The 21,391-nt window shown below is 38.5% G+C and overlaps 1 protein-coding gene across 3 annotated transcripts in view; it reads left to right on the plus strand.

The window, feature by feature from the left end:
- NSL1 (NSL1 component of MIS12 kinetochore complex) overlaps window positions 1-21,391 on the plus strand; it is a 51,099-nt gene that overhangs the window by 25,923 nt on the left and 3,785 nt on the right. The window contains exon 5 of one of the 3 annotated variants that reach the window (XM_009199029.3): window positions 1,517-1,624. The exons of 1 other annotated variant lie outside the window; for it this stretch is intronic. In XM_009199029.3, the coding sequence (XP_009197293.1) occupies window positions 1,517-1,624 (108 nt within the window). Of the gene's footprint in view, window positions 1-1,516; window positions 1,625-14,447; window positions 14,526-21,391 lie in introns of those variants that run through there. One more of the 3 variants, XM_031655794.1, reaches the window with a different exon arrangement.

Below are 21,391 nucleotides of genomic sequence, written 5' to 3' on the forward strand. Positions count from 1 at the left end.
ATTGCTGGATCAAATGGTAGTCTTGCTTTTAGTTTTTTAAGGAATCTCCATATTGTTTTCAATAGTGGTTGTACTAATTTACATTCCCACCAGCATTGTGAAGGTGTTCTCTTTTCAACACAGCCATGCCAACATCTATTGTTTTTTGACTTTTTAATTATGGCCATTTTTGCAGGAGTAAAGTGGTATCTCATTGTGGTTTTAATTTGCATTTCTCTGATGATCAGTGATGTGTTGAACATTTTTTTCATATGTTTGTTAGCTGTTTGTATATCTTATTTGAGAATTGTCTATCCATGTCCTTTGCCCACTTTTCAATGGGATTATTTGTTTTTTTCTTGCTGATTTGTTTGAGTTTCTTACAGATTCTGGATATTAGTCCTTTGTCAGATACATAATTTGTGAATATTTTCTCCCACTCTGTGGGTTTTCTATTTACTCTGCTGATGATTTCTTTTGCTCTACAGAAGCTTTTCAGTTTAATTAGGTTCCATTTATTTATTTTTGTCTTTGTTGCATTTGCTTGTCATGAATTCTTTGCCTAACCCAATGTTTAGAAGAGTTTTTCTAATGTTATCTTGTAGAATTTTTATGGTTTCAGTTCTTAGATTTAAGTCTTTGATCAATCTTGAGTCGATTTTTGTATAAGGTGAGAGATGAGGATCCAGGTTCATTCTTCTACATGTGGCTTGCCAGTTATCCCAGCACCATTTGTTGAATAGGGTGTCCTTTCCCCACTTTATGTTTTTGTTTGCTTTGTCAAAGATCAGTCGACTGTAAGTATTTGGCTTTATTTCTGAGTTCCCTATTCTGTTCCATTGGTCTGTGTGCCTATTTTTATACGAGTACCATGTTGTTTTGGTGACTATGGCCTAATAGTACAGTTTGAAGTCAGGTAATGCCTCCAGATTTGTTCTTTTTCCTTAGTCTTGCTTTGGCTATGTGGGCTCTTTTTTGGTTTCATATGAATTTTAAGATTGTTTTTTTCCAGTTCTGTGAAGAATTATGGTGGTATCTTGATGGGAATTGCATTGAATTTGTAGATTGCTTTTGGCAGTATGGTCATTTTCACAATATTAATTCTACCCATCCATGAACATGGGATATGTTTTCCATTTGTTTGTGTCATCAGTGATTTCTTTCAGCAGTGTTTTGTAGTTTTCCTTGTAGAGGTCCTTCACCTCCTTGGTTAAGTATATTCCTAAGTTTTTGTTTGTTTGTGTATTTGTTTTTGCAGCTGTTGTAAAAAGGGTTTTTTATTTTGATTTCATTCTCAGCTTGGTCATTGTTGGTGTGTAGCAGTGCTACTGATTTGTGTACACTGATTTTGTACTTTGATACTTTACCAAATTTATTTATCAGATCTAGGAGCTTTTTGGATGAGTTTTCAGGGTTTTCTAAGGTATATGATCATATCACCAGCAAACGGTGACAGTTTGGCTTCCGGATTCTCTTCATTTCTTTCTCTTGTCTGATTGCTCTGGTTAAGTACTATGTTGAATAGAAGTGGTGAAAGTTGGCATCTTTGTCTTGTTCTGGTTCTCAATGGGAATGATTTCAACTTTTCCCCATTCAACATGATGTTGGCTGTGGGTTTGTCATATATGGTTTTTATTACTTTGAGGTAAGTCTCTTCTATGCCTATTTTGTTGAGGGTTTTTTTTTTTTTTTTGGTGAGATGGAGTCTCACTCTGTCGCCCAGGCTGGAGTGCAGTGGCGCGATCTCGGCTCACTCAAAGCTCCGCTTCCTGGGTTCACGCCATTCTGCTGCCTCAGCCTCCCTAGTAGTTGGTACTACAGGCACCCGCCAGCACGCCCAGCTAATTTTTTGTATTTTTAGTAGAGACAGGATTTCACTATGTTGGCCAGGATGGTCTTAATCTCCTTACCTTGTGATCCGCCTGCCTCGGCCTCCCAAAGTGCTGGGATTACAGGCATGAACCACCACGCCGAGGGTTTTTATCATAAAGAGATGCTGAGTTTTTTTGTGGTTTTTGTTTGTTTGTTTTTTAAGGCAGAATCTCACTCTTTCCCAGACTGAAGTGCAGTGTTGTGATCTTGGCTCACTGCAGCCTCCACTTTCCAGGTTCAAGCGATTCTCCTGCCTCAGCCTCGTGAGTAGCTGGGATTGCAGGTGTGCTAATTTTTGTATTTTTAGTGGAGATGGGATTTTACCATATTGACCAGGCTTGTCTCAAATTCCTGACCTCAGGTGGTCCTCCTGTCTCACCCTCCCGAAGTGCTGGGATTACAGGCATGAGCCACTCTGCCCAGCAGCGACACTGGATTTTATCATATGCTTTTTCCATCTCTGTTGAGATGATCATATGGTTTTTGTTTTTAATTCTGTTTATGTTATGTAGCATATTTATTGACTTGCATATGTTAAACCATCCCTGCATCCCTAGTTTGAAACCACTTGATCATGATGTATTATCTTTTTGACATGCTTTTGGATTTGGTTAGCTAGAACTTTGTTGAGGATTTTTGCATCTGTGTTCATTGGGATATTGGTCTGCAGTTTTCTTTTTTTGTTATGTCCTTTTCTGGTTTTGATATTAGGGTAATACTGGCCTCATAGAATGATTTAGGGAGGATTCCCTCTTTCTCTACCTTTTGGAATAATTTTAGTAGGATTGGTGATAATTCTTCTTTGAATTCTCTGATAGAATTCAGCTGGTCCTGGACTTTTTTTGGTTGACAATTTAAAAAATTGCTGATTCAGTGTCACTGCTTGTTATTGGTCTGTTCAGGGTTTCTGTTTCTTCCTGATTTAATCTAGAAGGGTTACATATTTCCAGGAACTTATCTACCTCCTCTAGATTTTGTAGTTTGTGCACACAAAGGTGTTCATAGTAGCCTTGAATGATCTTTTGTATTTCTGTGGCATCAGTTATAATATCTCCAGTTTCTTTTTATTCTTTCTTTTTTTTTTTTTTTTTGAGACAGAGTCTTCCTGTGTCACCCAGGCTGGAGTGCAGTGGTGTGATCTCGGTTCACTGCAACCTCTGCCTCCCGAGTTCAAGCGGTTCTCCTTCCTCAGCCTCCCGAGTAGCTGGGATTACAGGCGCCTGCCACCACGCCTGGCTGATTTTTGTATTTTAGTAGAGACAGGGTTTCACCGTGTTGGCCAGCCTAGTCACGAACTCTTCACCTCAAGTGATCCGCCTGCCTTGGCCTCCCAAAGTGCTGGGATTCTGGGTGTGAGCCACCATAAACTGAGCTTATTTGTATCTTCTCTCTTCTTGGTTAATCTTGCTAATGGTCTATCAATTTTGTTTATCTTTTCAAATAATCAGTTTTTTGTTTCATTTATCTTTTGTGTTTTTTTTCTTTTTTTGAGATAGGGTCTCGCTCCGTTGCCCAGGCTGGAGTGCAGTGGCACAGTCTCGGCTCACTGCAAGCTCTGCCTCCTGGGTTCACGCCATTCTCCTGCCTCAGCCTCCCAAGTAGCTGGGACTACAGGCACCCGCCACCACAGCTGGCTAAATTTTTTTGTATTTTTAGTAGAGACAGGGTTTCACCGTGTTAGCCAGGATAGTCTCGATCTCCTGACCTCGTGATCCACCTGCCTCAGCCTCCCAAAGTGCTGGGATTAGAGGCATGAGCCGCCGCTCCTGGTGCTATCTTTTGTATTTTTTGCTTGTTTATTTGTTTCAGTGTCATTTAGATCTGCTCTGATCTTGGTTACTTCTTCTACTGGGTTTGGGTTTAATTTGTTCTTGTTTCTCTATTTCTTTGAGGTGTGACATTAAATTGTCTGTGCTGTTTCAGAGTTTTTGATGTAGACATTTAACACTGTGAACTTTCCTCTTAGCACTGCTTTTACTGTATCTCAGAGGTTTTTATATGTTGTGTCACTATTAATTTCAAAGAATTTTTTAATTTACATATTGATTTCATTGTTAACCCAAAAATTATACAAAAGTAGATTATTTAATTTCCATGTATTTGTATAATTTTGAGAGTTTCTTTTAGAGTTGATTTCCAGCTTTATTCCATTGTGGTCTGAGAAGATAATTGATATGATTTTGATTTTCTTAAATTTATTGAGACTTATTTTGTGGCTCATTTTATCACTTATCTTGGAGACTGTTCCATGTGCTGATGAGGACAATATATATTCTGCAGTTGTTGGGAAGAATGTTGTGTAAACATCTGTTAAGTTGATTTGTTCTAGGATATAGTTTAAGTTTGTTGTTTCTTTGTTGACTTTTTGTCTTGATCTATCTAGTTCTGTCAATGGAGTATTGAAGTCCCACACTGTGTGTTGCTGTCAGTCTCATTTCTTAAATCTAGTAGTAATTGTATAAATCTGGGGGCTCCAGTGTTAGGTGCGTATAAATTTAGGATTATAGTATCTTTATGTTGGACTAATCCTTTTATCATTGTATAACATCCTTCTTTGTCTTTTTTACTGTTGTTGCTTTAAAGTCTGTTTTGTCTGATATAAGAATAACTATTCCTGCTCACTTTTGGTTTCCATTTGTGTGGAATGTCTTTTTCCACCCCTTTACCTTAAATTTTTGTGAGTCCTTTTATGTTAGGTGAGTCTCTTGAAGAGAGCAGATACTTGGTTGGTGGTTTTTTATCCATTCTATCATTCTGTATCTTTTAAGTGGAACATTTAGGCCATTTACATTCAATGTTAATATTGAAATATTAGGTACTGTTCTATTCATCATGTTAATTGTTACCTAGATACTTTGTTTTTTTCATTCTGTTATTGTTTTTTAGGCCCTGTGAGATGTATGCATGCTTTCAGGAGGTTCTATTTAGGTTCATGTCAGAGCTTTTGTTTCAAGATTCAGAACTTCTCTTAGAACTTCTTTAAGACCTCAGGCTCCTGGGATAATGTTCCAGAGAGTAATTAACTGCATCTGCTGCATAGAAGAGTTCCCAAAGGGAGTGGAGAGTAGTGGGCAACAGTGAGCCTCACCCAGCTCTTTCACAGTTGGTGAGGCTGGTCTCATTCCCGCAGTGCTTCGCTCACTGGATTTAGATCCAGGCAGTCTGCGCACAGAACTCAGACCTGCCCAAGGCCATAACCATGCCCCTCTCCATCTGCCCATAAGGCCGGATGCCCAGCTCCTCTGCTCATGTCTTTCCACTCACCCTGTGGGTTCTCTTCAAGAGAGCTCATCCCGATTCAAGATTATATTACAAAATTCACCTGGGAGCTTCTTTCACCCTATGACCCCTCCCTGAACTCATTGACTGCTTCTCCGAGTGCCCCATGAGATATAGTCAGGAATGGCTTCCCTCGGTTCATGCTAGAGACTGGGAATGCCTACAAGGCACTTCATGCTGCTGCATCTACGTTTATGTTTCACATAGACTAAATCCATTCCAGCTCTAGGTAGGGTTAAGGCTTTCTCCCATGGTCTGGGTTTTCAGAGTTTCAGGTGGGGATGTGTGCTCCGAGACATGCTCATTCTCCTGCTTACACTCTGGGAACTTAGTTTTTCACCTGTCTTCGTGCAGTAGGCTCCAGCCTGCTGCTTCTTTCAACGGGTTTGTGGGTTCTTTCCATCTTCCTGTGGTCGTTCTTAGAAAAAAGAAAATTCACAGTGTGACTCTCTAGCCACTATTCTGTCCTTCCAAGCGGGAGAGGCATGCTAACACTGCCTCTTATCTGTCATCTTGGAAAATAAATAAATAAAAGATCTAATTCAAGCTTGTCTAACCTGTGACCCATGGGCCATATGTAGCCTAGGACAGTTTGAATGTGGTCTAACACAAATTTGTAAACTAACTTTCTTTTTTTTTTTCTTTTAAGACAGAGTGAGACTCTGTTGCCCAGACTGGAGTGCAGTGCAGCGATCTCGGCTCACTGCAACCTCCACCTCTCAGGTTCAAGCGATTCTCCTGCCTCAGCCTCCCAAGTAGCTGAGATTACAGGCATGTACCATCATGCCTAGTTAATTTTTGTACTTTTAGTAGAGACATGGTTTCACCATGTTGGCCAGGCTAGTCTCAAACTTCTGACCTCAGGTGATCCATCCACCTCAGTCTCCCAAAGTGCTGGGATTATAGGCGTGAGCCACCATGCCCAGCTGTAAACTTTGTTAAAACATGATTTTTTTAATGTGTTTTTTGTTTAGCTCATCAGGTGTCATTAGTGTTAGTGTATTTTATGTGTGGCCCAAAACAATTCTTCCAGTGTGACTTAGGGAAGCCAAAAGATTGGACACCCCGATCTAGTCTCAAACTCCTGACCTTACGTGATCCACCCACCTCAATCTCCTTAAGTGCTGGGATTACAGGTGTGACCCACTGTGCCGGGCAGGTTAGTGGCAGTTTTTTTCAGCCTCCTTTTCAGGGTGGTTAAACTCTGTCTTAGCCCTCGTATTCAAACAGTGAAGCTGACTCTTTGTTTCCTGTTCCTCTGGAGCACTTTGAACACCTTTTATCTTGCAGGAGGCAAATTCCTGGCTACTTCTGCCTACCAGTAGGCCTGCAGCTTTAGCCTGACTTGCAGCTTTTTCTCTTCTCCTTTTTTCTGGTTCACTGAAATGTTTATTTTGTGTATGCTTTAGGATATGCCATTTTAATTTTCTATATTCACTGATGCTTTTGGACAAAGGAAGGGAGTTTTATGAACTTCTGAAATCAACTTGACTAAGAAGTTTAAGATACTTTTAAAAATGCAAATCAGTTTTCAGTCCTCTGCTTAAAATCCTAAACTCTGCTTAAAATCCTAAACTGTAGAGTTTTAGCATTCCCTTAGGTGATCTGGCCACTACCTACCTCTCCAGATTTATTTCAGGCACTTTCCTATTTGCTGCCAGAGTTTCAGTTCTTTGAAAGTGCCTCGCTGTCACACATGCATGCCCCCTCGCCCAAGTTTGACATCTTCCCAGTTTTCTTTTATCATTTAAATGTTAGCTTCTCAGAGAGATCTTACCTAACCACCCTCATTAAAATACTCCCCCCGGGTGACACCTGTTTATTTCCTTAATAGCACTTGTTATAGCTTGTAAGTATTTGTGTTTTTTTTCTTGTTTATGCTCTCTCACAAAACTGAAAGCTCCATGAGTTTTTTAATATTATATTTATATTATACGTAGCCAGCATATAGCAGCGTGCCCAATAAATACATTGTGAGTGACTGTTACTCATCTGTCCATTCAGTTGTATATATTGAATGTCTGCAGCATGACAGAACTGTTCTCAATGTGCAAGATGTAATATTAGTGAGCAGCACAAAGTTCTTACTCTATAGTTTATATTTTAGTGGGAGAAGAAAAGCAATAAGTGTAAAAATAAATAAGTGACATCAGTGCTTTAGGGTGGTGTGTTTAGGTGATGGGGAAACACTTTTCTGAGGTACTAACAGGAAGGAATTTATCTGGTGATGATCAAGAAAAAGAGCTGTCAAGCAGAGGGAAGAGCTAGAATAAAGTTCTTAAATCAAGAATGAGCTTGATATTCATGAAATAAAAGACCACAGAAGCTGTTTTGGAGTGAGTAATAGAGGGAAGGAGCATTGCAAGACAATGTCAAAAACTTGGCTGAGGCCAGATAATACAAGCAAGGGTCAGGAGTTGGAAAGTGTGCCTTAAGAGAGGTGCAACATGGTACTGAAGGAAGTGGTGAGGTGTAGGTGGGAGGGTGTGCTGCAGAGGATTTCATCTACTGAGCCAATGGGTTCAACACATCTCTATAAATTGTAGCAAAGGGTTATATTTCAGAAAATCATAAATCACTGCTGAGTTTTTGGTTTCATTTTCACCAGGGATGCTGCTTTCCAATTCTTGGTTCTAATGGCTTAGTTACCTCTTTAGAAACCAGTAGAAGCCACACATCCGATGCTGTGCGTGTTTGCTTGTTTGTATTCATAAAATACGTTGGAAATAGAAAGGAAGTACTCACTTAGTTTTTTTTTTTTTTTTTTTTTTTTTTTTGCTGAATTTCTGAATTTGGGCAGGCTTTTGCAAGTTCATGTTTCCTAGTTTAGTCAGTACAGTGACCTGAAAGCAAAACTAGGTTGATTACTCAATCTTTCATTTCCACTTTTTCATTTCCCTATGTTTTAGAAAGCAAGTGACTAGGGAAGGCAGTGTTTTCAAGGGTGCCTAACTTCCACATTTTTAAGAGCAAACTCTTTTTAAAAATATCCTTATAGCAATCTACTAATGAGCTGTCTACCTATAAGATGTGGTCTGATTTGACAGTTACAACCTTTTATAATTCTATTGTAATGAAAAATTGCTTCCATATTGTCTTTTTTTAAAGTTCTTTGAAATTAACTGAAGAGACTCCCTTTTTTCCCTGTCCTTCACTAAACACGTAGCGATGGCAAGGAGCTATTTTAAGTTTCTGTATGGTAAACTTAATGATACTTCCAGTTCTTTTGCTGACCCTACAAGCAGAGGAGTCAGAGGCAGTTCCTCTTCTTTCCTAATAATGCTGTCTTGCTTAAGCCACTGTCACAATATTTACAGGTAGCCACTCACAAATAGTTATGTTTTAAAAATTCATATAAGTCTGAGTTTTGGAATTTGACATACATTTCCTACTGGGAAAAAAATGTACAAATAAATAAATAAATAAATAAATAAACAAATAAATATGTTTCGAAGCAACCCTTTACAGGCTTACTAAACCTTAATCTATAGTGTAGCTGAAATACTATACATTTATGATGAAAAATTAGGAAAATCATATTTCAGATGCATATTAGTTCCACTATACAACATTTAAGTAGGATTTTATATGGAATAGTTTGGCTCCTTTAACACCATTGTTGGTGGTGAGAAGGGTAAGTAGTGGTGTCATGAGGTGCTAGAGAGAAGGCATTGAGAATAGTCCTCGAGAAAGCCCATCCCATCTCCTGCATGACATGGACCAGCCATCTGTATGTGAGACAGTCTTAAGTCACGTACTTGTATATCAGGAGTATTGTATGCTCTTACTAGTTGCAAACTGTGAAAAAAATCATTTAGAATAATCTTGAGTGAAGGAGTGAAAAGTATATGTATTTTGAAATTTCCTAAGCAGATATTGTTGGAAAATGGCTTTTTCATGCATTTACAGACAATATATTAATATATTTAGTGACCATTTTTAGTTGTATGTGTTTTCTTTCTTTTGTCTTAAAAAAATGGTTTTATTAATAAAATTATTGGTGCTACTTAGTTTTAAATGCAAAGGACTTAATTCATTTAACTAAAAAGAAAAAAAGGTACCATAAAGTTAATAGTTAAAACATTTAACTCTATGATTGTTCTAGAGTTTTAATGTTTTAATTCTTTACCAGGCACAACTATTTTTATTTCAAGAGATTTTCATTATGTTGAAGCTAACTTTACCGTTAGTTAACTTACATTCTTATGAGGACAGTATAATTCCTGACAAAGCAATATTTTAGAAAGTTATAGAATGTAGAAGAGTGTGTGCTTTGGATTCTAGGAGGGAGATGTGAGTTCTTATTCAAGTCTAGATACATTTCTCAGCTTCTGTTTCTTTATCTACAAAAGGAGGCTGATGAAATCCACTTGCCTCCCAGGGTTGCTAGAATTGGGTAAGATTGATTAAGAACGTATGTCAGCCCATACTACTATAGGAATGGGCTGTCCATGAAACAGGTAGGGAAAGCTTTCATGCCACTGTGTTTTTCTTCCTTGTACCCTTGTTCCTTTTATAACTAAGTTTCTCAAATGAATAATCTATACTCAGTAGCTTCACTTATAATCTCTCATTCTTGTAAAAAAAAAATCAGTAGTATTTCATGTTTACATTGTTATGACTGTATAAGTGTTCTTCAATCTGAGTCAGGTAATTATTATTATTTTGTTCCTGAGTCAGATAATTATTACTATGAGTGTATTCTTTCTTAAATAGCTTTCTGCCCCTTTTGGAACAATAATTGCTTTATTATTATTTTTTTTCCTTTGAGACAGAGTCTTGCTCTGTGACTCCAGCTGGAGTGCAGTGGTGTAATCTCGGCTCACTGCAACCTCCTCCTCTCGGGTTCAAGCCATCCTCCCGCCTCAGCCTCCCTAGTAGCTGGGATTACAGGCGCCTGCCACCATGCCCGGCTAATTTTTTGTATTTTTAGTAGAGACGGGGTTTAGCCAGACTGGTCTCAAACTCCTTACCTCAGGTGATTTACCTGTCTCTGCCTCCCAAAGTGCTGGGATTACAGGTATTTTTCTATTTGCTTTGTTTTCTGTTGTGTCTGACAGAACTGTAAAATTCATCTCAATATGGCAAACACTTAAGGTTTTCTCTCAAATCCATTTTTAAACTTTTTCCTTGGAGATACTTCTCTGGGAGCCCTCCATCTTCCTATTGCAGTCTGGACTGGCTGCTGTCTAGGCCTGGTGCAAAACTTTTATCCTGCCTGTTCCTTTCATCATCATCATCCTGGGAATTTCCCTTCCTTCTCTCATGTTTTGAATCGTGTTTCCTGGTTTCCTGTTTCCTCCTCTTTCTTGATTTATTCTCTTGTCTTTGATGTAGCACTTCCTCTACCACCCACCTCCTACTCCAACAGACCCCCAGCTCACCTAGCACCAAATCCTCTATTAAGGCAATTTTCTTACATCACCTATGAAGATTTCCCTTTCCCTTCAGTTCCCTTGTTAGATTGATCTCCCCCTCCTTTGTGCCTCCATGGCACCCTCTCTCATAGCCTTGGTCCATCACGACTATTGAACACCTACTGTACACGTCAGGCACTCTGTTCAACATTAGGGATTCTAAGATTAAAAGAATGCGGTTCCCGTTCCCAAGGGAGTTCTGGAAGGTAAGAAAGAATGCCAGGGTTCTCACTGGAGTTAGTACTGCCCTCTAGTGGACCCTTTGAAAAAGTGAAAGAAAATTTTTGGTTGCCGTATTAATGAGAAAGTATAGCTGGCACTTTGTAGTCAGGGGCCAGGCGTACTAGATGTCTCATATGTCCAGCACAACTTTAGAATATCTCACTAGACATTCATGTGTTAAAATATGTTTATAATTATTCAGCCTAGGACCTAATTTCATTTTACACACAAACCCAAACTACTCAGCACTTTTTACATTGTCATTGCTTGTACAACCGATAGAAAACAGCTATTGTGCTGTGAGTTTATAGACAACTTTCTTTTTAAGGTAGCATGAGATATTTTAGGAATTCTTTGTATTGGTCATTGATAGCGCTTAGTCTCTAAGAATCGTAATGAGAGGCTTCACAAATCAGTGAATATAGTTATCAGTGCTGTTAATTAAAAAATAAAGTGTAGGCTGGGTATAGTGGCTCACGCCTGTAATCCCATCACTTCGGGAGGCTAAGCCAGGAGTTTGAGACTGCAGTGAGCTATGATTGTGCCACTGCACTCTGGCCTGGGTGACAGAGTGAGACGCTTGAGCCCAGGAGCTTGAGGCTGCAGTGAGCAGTGATCACATCACTGCACTCCAGCCTGGGTGACAGATCGAGACCCTGTCTCAAAAAAAAAAAAAAACAACCCAGAATCCCTTAAGTGATGGATTATTTTGTAAAGTTTGTAATGTAAACAATGTAATAACAATGAAGAATAATATTTTACCTTACCCTATTCATAAAAGATAACTTTTCATATTAAATGTTAAGAAATATTTTGTTCATTTTTGTGTGTGTGTGCACATATATTACAGTATAACATATAATGTACAGTTTATGATGTAAATGTAACATAATATGAATTTATATACATGCATATACCTACACACATGTAACTGCCACCATGATCTAGAAATAGAGTATCTGTGTAGTTGGAAAATATAGGATAAACTTATTTTTAAACAGTGTATTGGTTATATTTTTTAAATACTGTGCCTATTATGTTTTCACGTATACAATAAATACAATTCAGAGTGTCCAAAAAACCTGGAAGCATAAAGAAAACAGTGTGTTTATTGTATTTTAAAAAATATTCACAGTTGGGGCCATTGCTTTAAATTTAGAAGTGTTTTACTTGCAAAATATATTGAGGTTGAAGAAAAAGATATTGAGCATATTATTTGAAAATGTAACTAACACATATTTATCCTGTTCCCCAGCCTTATGGATACCCTGTATAACATTTCCAGTACCCCAAAATGTTTCCCATGCCCCTTTTTAGTCATTATACCATTTCTACCAGGTATAACCACTATTCTGACTTACATCATCATAGATTTTTGTCTTTTCTTGAACGTCATGTAAAGGGAATCATACAGTATGCATTCTTGTGTTACCTTCTTTAAATCGGTGTTATTTCTATGAGAGTCATCCACATTTTGAGTGTAGCAGAAGTTCTTTTTTATTGTTTTGTAGTATTCCATTGTGTGTCTATAGACAATTTATCTCTTCTCTTCTGTTGTCACTTGGTTTGTTTCCAGATTTTGGCTATATGAATAAAGCTACTATAAACATCCTTATACCACATTTATACTCATCTCTCATAGATATATATCTAGAAATAGAATTTTTGGGTCACATGTAGGCATATGTTTGGCTTTTCTAGCTACTACTAAAAAGTTTTCTGAAGTGGCTATTTCAATTTATACTTCTAACAGCACGTATGATAGTTACAGTTGTTCCATATCCCTAACAACACTTTATAGTGTTATTATATTACATAATATTCAATGAGTGATAAGTAAAAGTTTAACAGATGTTATCATATCATTAGATATATTTGAAACTGCAAGAAGATGGTATAAATCACATTGAAGTGAAGAAATTATAGTAGTTATCTACAATCATATATTATTTGAAAGTAAGGCTGGTCACAGTGGCTCATACCTGTAATCCCAGCACTTTGGGAGACCAAGGTGGGAGGATCACTTGGGGTTGGGAGTTCGAGACCAGCCTGACCAACATGGTGAAACTCCATGTCTACCAAAAAATACAAAAATTAGCCAGGCATGGTGGCATGCGCCTGTAGTCCCAGGTACTCAGGAAGCTGAGACATGACAATTACTTGAACCAGGAGGCGGAGGTTGCAGTGAGCCGAGATCGCGCCACTGCACTCCAACCTGGGTGACAGAGTGAGACCCTGTCTCAACAAAAGAAAAAAGAAAATAAATCTCACTAGGAATTTTATTTCTACCTCAGATAGGCCTAAATTTATTCCTTTGAAAATATATTGCTCTCATGTTGTATTAGTTATCTATTGCTGCCTAACAAATTATCCCAAGTTTGAACTGCTTAAAACAATAAATGTGTTATCTCTTACTGTTTCTGAGGGTCATTAATCTGATAGCATCTTAGCTGGATAGTGCTAGCATAGGGCTCTCACAGGATTGTAGTCAAGATGTCATCTGGAGCTGCAGTTATCTCTCAAGGCTCACCTGGGACTGTAGGAAATCCACTTTCAAACTCACATAGTTGTTAGCAGTACAGCCCTGGCTGGTTGTTAGAGACTTTAGTTCTTACAACGTGGGCCTTTCCATAAACTTCTTGTAACGTGTCAGCCTACTTCTCGCAGGATGAATGATCTGAAAGGCATAGAGAATGAATGAATGAATGAATACCCAAGACAGAAGTTGTAGTCTTTTTTATAACCTAATCTTGGAAGTGATTTACTATTACTTGAGCTGTTAGTTACTGGTCATGCAGGTCGACCTAGTACACTGTGGGAGAGGACTGCACAAGGAAGCATGGATACCCTGCACAAGGCAGGATCACTGGGGGCCATCTTTTTTTTTGCTCTGTCACCCAGGCTGGAGTGCAGTGTGATCTCAGCTCACTGAAACCTCCACCTCCTGGGTTCCAGCGATTCTTGTGCTTCAGACTCCCTCATAGCTGGGACTACAGGCACGCACCACCATGCCTGGCTAACTTTTGTGTTTTTAGTAGAGATGGAGTTTTGCCATGTTGGCCAGGCTGGTCTCGAACTTCTGGCTCAAGTGATCCACCCACCTCAGCCTCCCAAGGTGTTGGGATTACAGGCCTAGGCCACCGCACCTGGCCACAGGGGCCCTCTTGAAGGCTAACTACCACACATATGGATGCTTATTTTTTGTTGTGGCAGTGGCAAAGTACACATAAGATTTACCATTTTAATCATTTTGAACTGTATGATTCACTGGCAGCACATTCATAAAGTTGTGCAACTCATCTAAGCAGTTTCTTATAAGACAGCAATGAATTTGCCACATCAATTGACTCTTCCCTTCATGAAAGATTTCTCTGTGGGATGTGATACCATTTGATAGCATTTGTACCCACAGTAGAACTTCTTTCAAATCTGGAGTCAGTCCTCTCAGACCCTGCCACTACTTTATCAACTAAATTTATATAATGTTTTAAATCCTTTGTTGTCATTTCAGCAATGTTCATGGCATCTTCAGATGGAGTAGATTCCATCTTAAGAAACTACTTTCTTTGCTCATCCATAAGAAGTAACTCCTTATTTGTTCAGATTTTATCATGAGCTTGCAACAGTCATCCCTTCAGGCTCCACTTTGTAATTCTAGTTCTCTTGCTGTTTTCACAGCATCTGCAGTTATTTCCACCACTGAAGTCTTGAACTCGAAGTCATCCATAGAATCAACTTCTTCAAACTCCTCTTAATGTCAGTAGTTTGACCTCCTTTCATGAATCATGAATGTTCTTAATGGCATCTAAGATGGTGAATTTTTTCCAGGTTTTTAATTTGCTTTGCCCAGATCCATCAGAAGAATCGTGATCTATGGCAGCTATAGCCTTATGAAGGGTATTTCTTAAATAAGAAGGCTTGTAAGTCTAAATTACTCCTTGATCCATGGGCTACAGAATGGATGTTTTGTTAACAAGCATGAAAACATTCACCTCCTTGTCCATCTTCATCAGAGCTGTTGAGTGACCAGGTACATTGTCAATGAGCAGTAATATTTTGAAAGGAATCTGTTTTTCTGAGCAGTAGGTTTCAACAATGGGCTTAAAATATTCAGTAAACCATGCTGTAAACAAGTGTGCCGTCATCTAGGCTTTTTTTTTGTTCAATTTATAGCACACAAGCAGAGTCAATTTAGCCTAATTCACAAGGGCCCTAGGATTTTTGAATTTCTTTCAAGAACTTTTACTTTGCATTTACCACTTGGCTAATTGGCACAAGAGGGCTAGCTTTCAGCCTGTCTTGGCTTCCAACATGTCTTCCTAACTAAACTTAATCATTCTAGCTTTTAAGTTGAGAAACCTATACTCTTCATTTCACTCAAACACTTAGAGGCCATTGTAGGGTTAATTATTCTAACTTTGATACTGTTATGTCCCAAGACATAGGGAGGCCCAAGGGTTGAGAGAGAGAGAGAGAGAGGTCGAAGAACAACTGGTAAGTGGAACAGTCAGAACACACATATTTGTTGATGAAGTTTGCTGTCATACAGGTGCCATTCTGCTATAAAGCTGACACCCCAAAACAATTATAGTAGTAACATCGAAGATCACATATCGCCATAACAGATATTATAATGAAAAAGTTTGCAGTATTGTGAGAATTATCAAAATGTGACACAGAGACATGAAATGAGCACATGCTATTGGAAAAATGGTGCTGATAAGACTTGCATGACACAGGGTTGCAGAAACCTTTAATTTGTAAAAAATGCAGTATCTGTGAAGTGCAATAAAATGAGGTATGCTTGTATATTTAGGGGCTCTGTTGTCAGGTAGATGTTTATAATTGTTAGATCTTCTAGATGGATTGGCCCTTTCATCAGTATATTGTCTCTTGTAACAGTTTTTTACTTACAGCCTGTTTTGTGTGATGTTGGTTACCTTTGGCATGGAGCATCTTAGTTTATTTTTTCATTTTCACCCTGTGTTTGTCTTTGGATCTAAAGTGAGTTATAGACAGAATATAGTTGGAATCATGTCTTTCGTATCCATTTGCCAACTTTGGTCTTTAATTGGAAAGTTTAATCCATTTACACTTACTGATAAGGAAGGACTTTTGCCATTTTGCTATTTGTTTTCTGTACTTTTTTTACTTCCATAATTCCTCCATTACTGTCTTCTATTTTGTTTAATCGAGCTTTTTGAAGTGTGCCACTTTTATTATTTTCTGTATATTCTTAGGGTTTTTTTAGTGGTTTCCTTGGGGATTACAATTTGCATCTGAAATTTATAACAATGTAGTTTGAATTGGTACCACTTCAGTTTTAATACTGTATAGAACTTCTGCTTCTATACAGCTCTGTTTCTCCCACTTTATGTTGTCATTGTCACAAATTTCATCTTTATACATTGTATATCCATGAATGTAGATTTATAATTGTTGTTTTATGCATTCGTCTTTTAAATTTGTAGAAAAAAAGGAGAAGTCACAAGCCAAAAATACAGTAATGCTAACTTTTATATTTACCTATGTAGTTACCTTTATTGGTATTCTTTATTTCTTTGTGTGGCTTCAAGGCGCTGTCTAGCATCCTTTGATTTCAGCCTGACATACTGTTAGCACTTTTGTAGTCCAGGTGTACTAATTATGAACTCCCTTAAGTTTTTTGTTTTGTTTTGTTTGTTTGTTTGTTTGTTTGAGACGGGGTCTTTCTCTGTCACCCAGGCTAGAGCTCAATGGCGCCATCATAGCGCACTGCAGCCTCAACCTCCCTGGGCTCAGGTGATCCACCCACCTCAGTCTCCTGAGTAGCTGGGACTACAGGCATGCGCCACCATGCCCAGCTGATTTTTTTGTATTTTTGGTAGACAGGGAGTTTCGCCATGTTGCCCAGGTTGATCTGGAACTCCTGGGATCAAGTGATCTGCCCACCTCAGCCTCTCAAAGTGCTGGGATTACAGGCATGAGCCATCATGCCCAGACAATTCCTTCAATTTTTATCTGGAAATGTCTTAATTTCACCTTCATTTTTGAAGGATATTTTTGGCAGATAGTGAATTCTTCATGGACAGATTTAGGACTTTAACCATATCCTCCTGCTCTGTTCTTCATAGTTTCTGATGAGACATTGACTGTTAATCTAATTGAGGATGTCTTATATGTAATGAATCACTTCTCTGTTGTTGCTTTCAGGATTCTGTCTTTGGGTTTCAGCAGTTTGATTATTATATGTCTTGATGTGGCACTCCTTGAGTTTTTCTGCTTGAAGTTTGTTGAGCTTCTTGGGTGTGTAAATGCATATACTATCAAATTTGGGAAGTTACTGGCCATTATCTCTTCAAATATTTTTTCTGCCCCGTCTCTTCTTTTCCCCTTCTGAAACTCTTGTTATGCATATGCATATATGTATATATTGTTTGTTTGTTTTGAGATGAAGTCTCACTCTGTTGTCCAGGCTGGAGTGCAGTGGCGTAATCTTGGCTCACTTCAACCTTGGCCTCCCAGGCTAAAGCAGTTCTCCTGCCTCAGCTTCCAGAGTAGCTGGGACTACAGGCATGCACCACCACGCCCAGCAATTTTTTGTATTTTTAGTAGAGACAGGGTTTCACGATGGCCAGCCTGGTCTCGAACTCCTGACCTCACGTGATCCGGCCGCCTTGACCTTCCAAAGTGCTGGGATTACAGGCATGAGCTATGGTACCCGGCCTTATTATGCATGTGTTGATGGGCTTGATGGTGTCCACAGATCTCTTAGACTTCATTTGGCCTACCTTCAAGTTCCATGATTCTTCTGCCTGCCCAGATCTGTTGTTGAACATTCCCCATCTCCCCTCTGAGTTTTTCATTTCAGTTATTATTCTTTTTAGCTCCAGAATTTTTTGGTTCCTTTTTATAATTTCTGTCTGCCATTGGTATTCTCTGTTTGGTGAGACACATCATTATTTAGGATTTCTTAGTTCTTTGAGCATATTTAAGATAGTTGATGGAAAGTCTTTGTCTATCTAGTCAGTCCAGTGTCTGAACCCCCTCAGTGAGAGTTTGTTCATTTCCTTTTTTTCCTGTGAATGGACCATACTTTCTTGTATTTTTGCATGCCTCATAATTTTTTGTTGAAAACTACACATTTTAAATATTTGAATATGGTAACTCTAGAAATGAGATTATTCCATCTTCCCAGGATTTGTCGTTGCTGCTTGTTGTGAGTTGTTGTTTAGTGACTTTTCTAAACCTTTTTTGGAAATATTATGTTTTTTGTTGTTTGTAGTCACTGAAGTCTCCATTCCATTAGCTTAGTGGTCAGCTAGTGATTTGTCAGAGATTTCCTTAAATGCCTGGAGCAAAACAAAACATTAAACTCTGTAGGTGTATGTTGGGATATGCCTTCAGCTCTCAGCCAGGCAGTTCATAACTGCCTTTGCCTTCCCATCCTGCTTGTTTGGAGCTTTTCAGCAAGCAGTTTGTTTGCCCCAACTGATTTCCTGTGCTCCATGCTGCATCTGCTGGTTCATTACCTTTCAATGTTTTTAACAGGTAACCTCCAAGTAGCTACTTTTCCACCCTGAGAGAGTTCCGAATCAGGTGAAATAAAGGCAAGCCTTTTACATTAGTCCTTCAGAGAGCCACTCACCAGGTCAAAACAAAACAATTCTTTGAGAGCAGAGTCTACTCTGTTATCTCCAGCACCAGTAACCCACTCTGGGAATTACTGCCACCGAGCCAGGGAGAAGGGAATGGGGCAAGGGTAAATTAAAATACACCAAGTTCTCCTATCAGATTTCACTTGCTCTTGCCTTGATTAAACATTCTCTTGATCGGTGAAAACCCTCGACTGTTTTCCAGATTTTTGATAAAGTTGATTGTGACACATTTTGCCAGCTTTTTTCTGTGGAGGGATGGGCCTTTGGAATCTCCTATGCCACCATTTTTGATGCTGTCACTCCTATGCATGCTATTTTTAAGATAGGGTGATTATATTTAAAGATTGTATGTACAAGGTATTTAAGAGTAAGAGACACATGAATTTGAAGTAGACATGGAACCTGTTAATGAACATGTGGAGGAAGGGAAAATTGAGCTTAAAAAAAAAAAAAAACAAATAGGCCAGATGCTGTGGTTCACGCCTGTAATCCCAGCACTTTGGTAGTCCGAGGTGGGCGGATCACGAGGTCAAGAGATCGAGATCATTCTGGCTAACGTGGTGAAACCCTGTCTCTTCTAAAAATACAAAAATTAGCCAGGCATGGTGGTGCGTGCCTGTAGTCCCAGCAACTCGGGAGGCTGAGGCAGGAGAATCGCTTGAACCCGGGAGGCGGAGGTTGCAATGAGCTGAGATCGCATCACTACACGCCCTGCTGGCGACAGAGGGAGGCTCTGTCTCAAAAAAAAAGAAGAAAAAAAAAAACCACAAAGTTAAACAAAAATCTTTGCAGCTAGAGTTGCATTTAATTAGTAAATGTTTTAGATTCAATTGAGACTTTCATACCTCTTTTTTCCTAATGACATTGAATTACTTAGAGCATTTCTGACAATTTTAATTAAAAGGGATTTTAATTAAATGCAGTATTTAGTTATTGCAAAAGCAGCAAAGCTGATGGAAAATATGTAACAAAGTTTGAGATTCCTTTTCTTAGGACTAGAACCAGATGTTACTGAATTAACAGAAGCACACAAAATACAGGGATCTCATTTTTTTTAAAGCAAAAGTGGTTTAGGTATATTTGCTATTGTCAAACTAAATATTAAAAATTATATTTTTGTACCACAATGATAAGAAATTATGTGAAGATTTAAAATGTTTAAAGTATTCTAATTGTAGTTTTGAATTGCCTGTCTTGAGTCTTACTCAGATTAACTACAGAAGTCAGCCACGTATCATCTCTATAGTTTCTTATATTAATATTTTTGCCTAATCCATCCTCTATTTCTCGTCGCCTTTTGACAGTATGATCTCTGAAGTCTTTTTAAGTTAATGTGTATGTGGCTATAGTCTAAATTATGGGAATTTTGAAGCAGGAGATATGTTTTCTGTTAGACTTTAATCTTGCACTTTTTCATGTTATAGAGAATAATTTTGACACTGCACTTTTAATAAGGCCATCTCATTTGTAGAAATAATGTACATCCTAATTTTCACCATTTCAACAGTCAGTACTTTGTCTTTATGTTATCTTTGTTTCAGTTTTTCTTCCTCTTATATTCAAATAAATCTAATCTGTTATTTCTTATGTAACATTAAGTTTTATTCAAGTTCCATCCATACTTCTGATCTTCTGTTTTCTGTATAGAATGACTTCAAATGTAAATTTTCTTAAGTCCAAGCTTACTCACTATAAGTAGGCCCAAGTCTGAGAGTACTTCATTATGTTTTCTGGTATAATTGGGTCTGAGCAGATTTAAACATATTAAGTACATATTTTGATGAATATTATTTCTTCCTTTATTTCTATTTATATGTGTAGAAATATTACCTATGAATTTTGCTTTAGAATAGTAACGGGATCTTTACAAAATATGTTCTGAAGTGGGGGGCGGTGTTGGGTTGGGTCTGATAGGGTTGAGAAATTTATTCTAAACAAATTAGTGCAATGATGTCTTCCAGGCATTGTACTAGAACTGTTCAGGACCCAGTGGGAGCCTGTAGCAAGGCAGGGTCCATACAGGCAGGAAGTGAGGTATGTGTTAACTGAGATCATGGAAACATGAGACTACCCAGGAAAAGTTTGAGCTAATTTTGAAGAACTTCCTGTGTGTTTCTCTCTTCTAAACTGAATGTTCCTTGAGGGGCAGGGACCATTTTTACTTATTATAAGTACCTACTGCTCAGCTGTATTAGTCTGTTCTCACACTGCTGTAAAGAAATATCAGAGACTGAGTAATTTATAAAGAAAAGAGGTTTAATTGGCTCACAGTTCTGCAGGCTGTACAGGAAGCGTGATGCTGGCATCTGCTTAGCTTCTTGGGAGGCCTCAGGAAACTTATAGTCATGGCAGAAGGCAAAGGCAGAGCTAGCACCTCACATGGATGGAACAGGAGGAAGCTGCTTTGGGGGTGAGGTGCCACACACTTTTAAACAACCAGCTCTCACGAGAACTCACTCACTATCATAACACAGTACCAAGGGGGAGATCTCCCCGTGATCCAGTCACCTCCCACCAGGCCCCACCTCTAACATTGGGATTACGATTCGACATGAGATTGGGTGGGGACACAGATCCAAACCATATCATAAGCCTAGCCCATGGAAGATATATCATAAATGTTCGTTGAATGGATAGCTCCTACACAAGTGTGCAAGCTTGAAGAGAGAGTAAGTGTGGGCCTGGCTAGAATCCATATTGCCACAGGAGAACCAAAGGATGAATTATTTATTTGCCATACCACAGAGAAAATTTAACAATTGTTATGCCCCTGCGTACTTTTGGAGAATCTCCTCAAATTGTAAATAATAGAAATTATGATATTCCAAGGCAAGGGTCCTTAGGACCCTCCTGTGAACTTGTATAGGAAAAAAAGTACATTTTTATTTTTACTAGCCTCAAACTGAAATTTAGCATTTCCTTCCATTTTGAATGAAGGTAATAGTGGTGATGTTATCAGTATCACTAACTTTCTTTCTGTTACTT

This window comes from Papio anubis, chromosome 1, assembly GCF_008728515.1.
Source record: "Papio anubis isolate 15944 chromosome 1, Panubis1.0, whole genome shotgun sequence".
NCBI classification, from domain to species: Eukaryota; Metazoa; Chordata; class Mammalia; order Primates; family Cercopithecidae; genus Papio; species Papio anubis.